Source organism: Physcomitrium patens, chromosome 19 (assembly GCF_059467195.1).
Source record: "Physcomitrium patens ecotype Gransden chromosome 19, ASM5946719v1, whole genome shotgun sequence".
NCBI lineage: Eukaryota > Viridiplantae > Streptophyta > Bryopsida > Funariales > Funariaceae > Physcomitrium > Physcomitrium patens.
The window spans coordinates 10,080,001-10,086,202 of NC_143428.1; the positions used below are offsets into that span (position 1 = coordinate 10,080,001).

A 6,202-nucleotide genomic window follows, 5' to 3' on the forward strand; every position below is an offset into this window, starting at 1 on the left:
CCCAGGGGAAGAACAATGGCATTGCCAGCGTCATACGTGGCGGCGATAAAATCACAATGACACATGCGCCGGTGTCATAGTCAGCTTTTGAAGAAAACCGAAGGGTAGAAAAGGAAGCTAGACAACAAGGTGGAACCCAAACTGGTCGCGGCAACAGCACACATGGACAAATACGTGACAATACACTCCACCTGTGAGCATCTACCTGACGGCTTGTTTGGCAACAGTAAAGGTTTTCTTTTGAATAAGCGAATAGTGCAAGTGCAACTAGATGGGTCGAAAGTTAAAAACGAAATGGATTACTACCAAAAACGGGTTGTTATTGCATACTTTGTAGGCATGAAATAAACTCCAAAGCTGTTGCAAGAATGCATCAAAATCCTAGCCAAAGAAACAACTAAAGAATTGAAACTCGGACGTGATCTCGGATATGGATTTTTTCAAGTGATTAGCAAATTGGAAGCTGCGACGCATAAACTTTTAATACGGACACCTCATGTATTTTGATGGAGGACTTGTGTATTGCAGCCTTAGATCCCTAGATTCAACCCGACAACATCTGTGGGCATGAAAATGCCAGTTTGGATAAGTTTGAAAGTTCATAAGCAGCGCCCATGATCTAGCGCAAAGCCTCAGACCCGTACTTGAGAACAGGAGAAATGCTTACAGCGTGGATCAGAAGTTCTGCGTGGCTCTTAAAGCAGGCGTCCCATTCGACCTCACGTTAGGAGCCATCAATCCAATTACAAGGGAGATGACGTTGATTAAAATTGATTATAACAATCTTCCAATAAGGTGTCGGTATTGTCTCTCAACCGCACACCTTGTGATAGAATGTGAGGCACTACACAATCCACAAAGGAATGGCCACTCGGAATCTATTGCAGGAACACACACAAGGGACGCGACATCACCTCCCCGCCCCTCCACATGTGCTCCAAATGAACTACAAGCAGGAGCAGAACCAAGGAACCTGTTAAAAGATCCAGGAATTCTCGACGCACCTGAAGGAGGGCAACACATGCCAATCCTGGTACACTCAGCAGATTCCTCCACGAGTTCGGGATACTCGCTACGACAAGGGCAAACCCCACAGACAGACCTTCACCGTGCACACAGGAGGAGAAGCGAGATGAATGGCGGGCGTGGCATAAGCATTGATTGTGCAAAATGGCAAACAAGAGCGACAAGAAGAGGGCGAGAGTCGTCACCAAACACGAACAAGTTTTCTGATGTGAACGAATTTTGTGAAGCGAGAAACAAATGGAATAAACGACAAGGTACGATGTTCTTACCTGATCCTCTCCTCATTTCGCATGACAACTGGTTACATAGTACAATTAACAGAACCACCAGCGGCACCCCAAATCCACATGGATTAGTGATAAGCATACTAGAGGATGAAAGAGATACACATGCAGGGAAGAAGATGGTAACCCAATCAACAACAAACAATCAATCTGTAAACATCGATACAACGTTCGCATTGGAATCTAGGCGAGCAGACCCAATTCACTGAGAGGAAATGAGGCAGATCGTGACACAAATAGAATGGACAGCTAGTATGGCTCCACAAAGATGCGACGATAGGGAACGGCCAGCCGTCACCATGGAACCTGAGTTACGGGAAATAGATCCGAGCTTTAATGGTGGAGTCATGGAGGAAAGGGAAAATAAAGAATCAAGCATAACTCGTCTAGACATTGACCTCAATAAGGGTAACATTTCGACATCCTTCTTGGCAGCGACCCATGCAGCAATGCTCACAAGTGTAGTCCCACGCTCGAACCAATTAACTGCAGAAACTCGATCGGAGGACACATTTCACCCCCCTGGCGTGATCCCGTAGACTCCGAGGAGAATAAATAGAAAAATGGCCGCCCATCTCACCCCCCGCTTCCATACGTGGCTCAAAGGCCAAGGTATAGAAAATTCATTAGCTGGCAAAATTCGTTCGATATCAGAAAACAATCAATCTCTGCCCTTCTTCGATAAAGTTCAAAAATGTGTTAAATATGACAAATAAGTGTGCATCCAAAAGGCTTCAGAATGGAGGCAAGAAGAAACCCTGCTCCGGACACGCCTCGAACAAGCAGTGGAGGCCCTACAACAGCAACCAGGGAACCCTCGACTACATGCAGAACCATTTGCGTGCACGGACCGGCTAAAACGCTGGAAACCACGGAAGCTCAACAAATAGATGCTCCGCTACCGCCTCCATTGGAGATAGGTGGGAAACATGAGCTCACGGGAATTTATCAACGCCCACCAAGAACGGTCAACAAGTTCAAATATTACTAAATTAGATGATTGTGTAGGACAAATCTACACCAGCCACAATGCAATGGCCCACATCTGCACAGAGTTCTACAGTACCTTATACTCCGGTCGTCAGTCAGATGGGGCCTCTAAGGGATCAAGTCAACAAGCCCTGCTTGCTGTTACATACAATCTGAGTTTTGAAATCAAAAAAGAACAATCGGTGCCAATCACACTCAAGGAGCTCACAGCAGCGCTGATGGCAATGCCCTTAGAAAAATCACCAGGCCCACAAAGAATAGAGCTAGAATTTTACACATTATTTTGGGATTTATTGGGACTTGAGTATCTAGACATGATCCATCAAATCATTCATGTGGGGCATCTTTCACTAGAGATAACAAAGAGCACAATTGCTCTTCTACATTGTTGACAATGTTTTAGAGAAAGAGAGACAAGAGTAGCTAGAAGTAGCATGCACACATATGTAAACACACAGATGAGAAGTGAATTTATTGATAGGGTTATATCTCTTATGCAAAGAGAAGGGGAGAAGATAAATAGTATCTTTCTACTACATTCCGAACACTATAGCTACAATAATTACTATAGACTACAATAAATAGTATGGAGGGCGCCAACTACATTTAATGCTCTCAACACTCTTCTTTGCTTGTTATAATATTTATATGCATAGAATTATGATTTATACTTTTTTGTAATTTTGTAAGATCAACAACTGATGCCTTATTAAAATCTTATCTACGAAAACCTTATTATATTTAAGAAAAAAACCATAGATGAAGGAAAAAGAGTACACTATTACCTAAAGAGTTTACTAACTTTATTGCTCAAGAAAAGCAAGTTGCCGCATGCCAATGCCATAAGTAAGCTGGCGATGGTTGCACAAAGGAAGAGCTTTAGTGAGGAGATCAGCAAGATTATTTATAGATTCAATTTTCTTGATCTTAAGTACTTGATCAATAAACAAGTCATGGAGTATAACTAAAATACTTTGAATCAATATGCTTTGTCCTATTTCTTTAAATGAAACCAATTTGCATCTGTGTAATACAAGCCCTATTATCTTTATACAAGATAGTTGAAGAAACATCATATGAAAGTCCACATGTTGTCTGAATGAATTTATTGATTGATCGCAACCAAATACATTTTTGAGATGCTTCATGTAAGGCAATAATTTTTGCATGGTTGGATGAAGTTATAGTTATAGTTAGTTTCACTAATTTTCATGATATTGTAGCTCCATGTCTTAAGAATACATAGCTTGTTTGAAATTTAGCTGTTGTAATATCAGATTTATATCCTGCATCAGAATATCCAACCAATTTTGGATATGTAGATTGTATGTAGTATAATCCCAAATCTTCAATATCTTTTAAATAATGTAGTAAATATTTGATGCCATTCCAATGTTATAGTATTGGACATGCAATAAGTCTTGCAAGAATACTAATTGCAAATGCAATATGTGGTCTTGTAGATGTAACTAAATATAAAAGTGTTCCAATTGCTATAAGGTTTAGATATTGCTCTCTCAATATTTCCTCCTCCTCTTTGCACGGATGATATGGATTATGACCATCATGACCATGTCCAACCATTGGTGTGGATAATAGATAAGCATCAATCATATTGAAACTCTGTAAGATTTGTTTAATATACGTTAGTTGGTAGAAAAAAATACTTCAATCTGTGAGATGCATAATCTGAAGACCAATGTAGAAATTTATTTTTCCTAATATTTTCATCTCAAATTCATATATTAGTAGATTAGTAGTTGCAATACATGCAGATCTAGTATCCACTAGGTTAAGATTATTGACATATATAGCAATAATCACAAAACCAATTTTTTCTTGTTTAATAAATAAACAAAAGATTAGTAGATCACATACAAATTTATTTATAATTAAATAATCTCGAAGATATTGATACTACATGCATCTAGATTATTTTAAATTATATAAGGCCTTGTGTAATTTAATGCCACGATATTATCTTAGAGTAAGTGCATTTGGAGTTCTTGTTTTTAAACCAAATTATCCACCATATAACCAGATTATCATATAAATATCTATATCAAGTGAATCATACAAATACGTACTTATCACATCCATAAGATGCATTTCAAGGGTATTATGAAATGCCATTCTAATAATATATTAAAATATAATTGAATCCATGACTACAGAATATATGAATTCATAATCAATGCCAAATTGTTTGATAAATCTTTGAGCAACAACATGAGCTTTATAGTGGGTTATTTGACCTTTAGCATCTCACTTGCATATTAATACCATTTATATCCTACAAGGCAAGAAGTAAGAGTATCCACAATTGGACCAAAGACTTTCTTCTCACGCAAAGAAGCATATTTTTTCTCGATGGTAGTTTTCCATCTTAACTAGTCAAAGTGACGCATCGCTTCTTGAATGGTTTAAGGTTGAAGATCTTTTTTCTCATAAGAAAGAACTTCTCCTAAGATGAATGCAAATGATTCATCTATTATAATAGATGGTCTATCCCAAAGGTCATTTGTAGCACAATATAGAACAAATAATTTTATACTCAATTTGGTTTTATTCTTCATAATTTCAAGATTTTCTATTACATGAGACAAAGCTATAATGTGCATGGATACATTATCATTAATTGATGATCTTGTAGGTTTAATATAAACTTCTACAGAAAGAATACCAAAATCACAACATATTATAGCTTTCTTTTTTTGTGGTTGCTTATCTTATCCACAAATCATTTTAATTGCTTATGTTTTAACGTGAGGTATATTTGTTAGTGATATTGCAATTTGAGCAAGTTCATTTTGAGCCTCATTAATTGAAACTCTTATAATGCAAGGCTCATTATTGAAGCCATCAGATGTTTTATTTGCAATCCATTTTAGATACAAAATCTTGGCGAACAAAATGCATTTGTTCTAGCCATGGTCATCAAATTTTTAGTTTGCTTGGTTGAAGATTTTTCAATAAAAAATCATCTATTTTAATGGATAGTATGTGTTGTTGCAGAATCAATGAGCGCATCATGTGATTCATCATTAGAGGTTTTGTCATTTATATAAGCCTCTAAATCATCAACACCAATTGAATTGATGGATGTATCTATAGTATGAACTTCTCAAGCTTCAATTCAAAGTTTCTTATTTTCTTGGAATATTTTAACAAAGTATTCTAAAATATGACACACATATGTCAAATCCCTAATTATTCCACATTTATGACAAGAACAATCTTTGATTTTTACTTTTTATTATAATTAATTATAAAACATTTATTCTTTCCATATGGATAGAAATGGTCAAGACTATGACTGATCTGGTGCTTATGAACATTTTTTCCATCTCTATATAATTATTTTTTAAATTTTAGAATATTTAAAATATGAAATTTTGGAACCATAGTTCCAATAGGACGAGCTTTTGTATTAAGTAAGAGTAGCTCATTATATTTCTCTGTAAGAAATAGATAGGACATGAGATCATGATGACTATGAAATTCCATATTCCTATATTGTTGTGTAAGCACAATACATGTAGAGAAAGTTTTTTCAATCATTTCTTCTTTAGAGATGCTTTCTCCATATAATCATAGTTTTGAGACAATACAATATATTTCACTATTCAAAGCATTTAAATTTGGAAAATCCAAGATACATAAATGTATTCAATCATAAAGTGCTTCTAGAAGGAAAATGGTCTTTTAATGATCAAACTTGGATTAAAGATTGTCCCAGAGCTTGGTTGGATCTTCCATTTTTAAATATTGATGTTGTAATGTAGATACAAGATATCGACAAAGGAGAAGAAAAGCTTTCTAATGGATAGCAATAAGAATTAAAGTACTTATAATAGGAGATTCTTTAAACAAAATTACATCCAATACTTGTTCTACAAATA

General features: G+C 36.2%; 1 protein-coding gene across 5 annotated transcripts in view; it reads right to left on the reverse strand.

Moving 5' to 3' along the window:
• Nucleotides 1–2,139, reverse strand: part of LOC112295859 (uncharacterized) — a 3,155-nt gene extending 1,016 nt beyond the window's left edge. Inside the window, exons 1-3 of one of the 5 annotated variants that reach the window (XM_024547874.3) lie at nucleotides 1,709–2,139; nucleotides 1,296–1,323; nucleotides 1,005–1,102 (exon numbers count right to left, since the gene is read on the reverse strand). In XM_024547874.3, the coding sequence (XP_024403642.1) occupies nucleotides 1,005–1,102; nucleotides 1,296–1,323; nucleotides 1,709–1,753 (171 nt within the window). In that variant the 5' untranslated portion in view covers nucleotides 1,754–2,139. Of the gene's footprint in view, nucleotides 1–743; nucleotides 1,103–1,295; nucleotides 1,543–1,708 lie in introns of those variants that run through there. The other 4 variants (XM_024547869.3, XM_024547871.3, XM_024547868.3 and 1 more) reach the window with 4 other exon arrangements.
• Nucleotides 2,140–6,202: the final 4,063 nt, after the last annotated feature.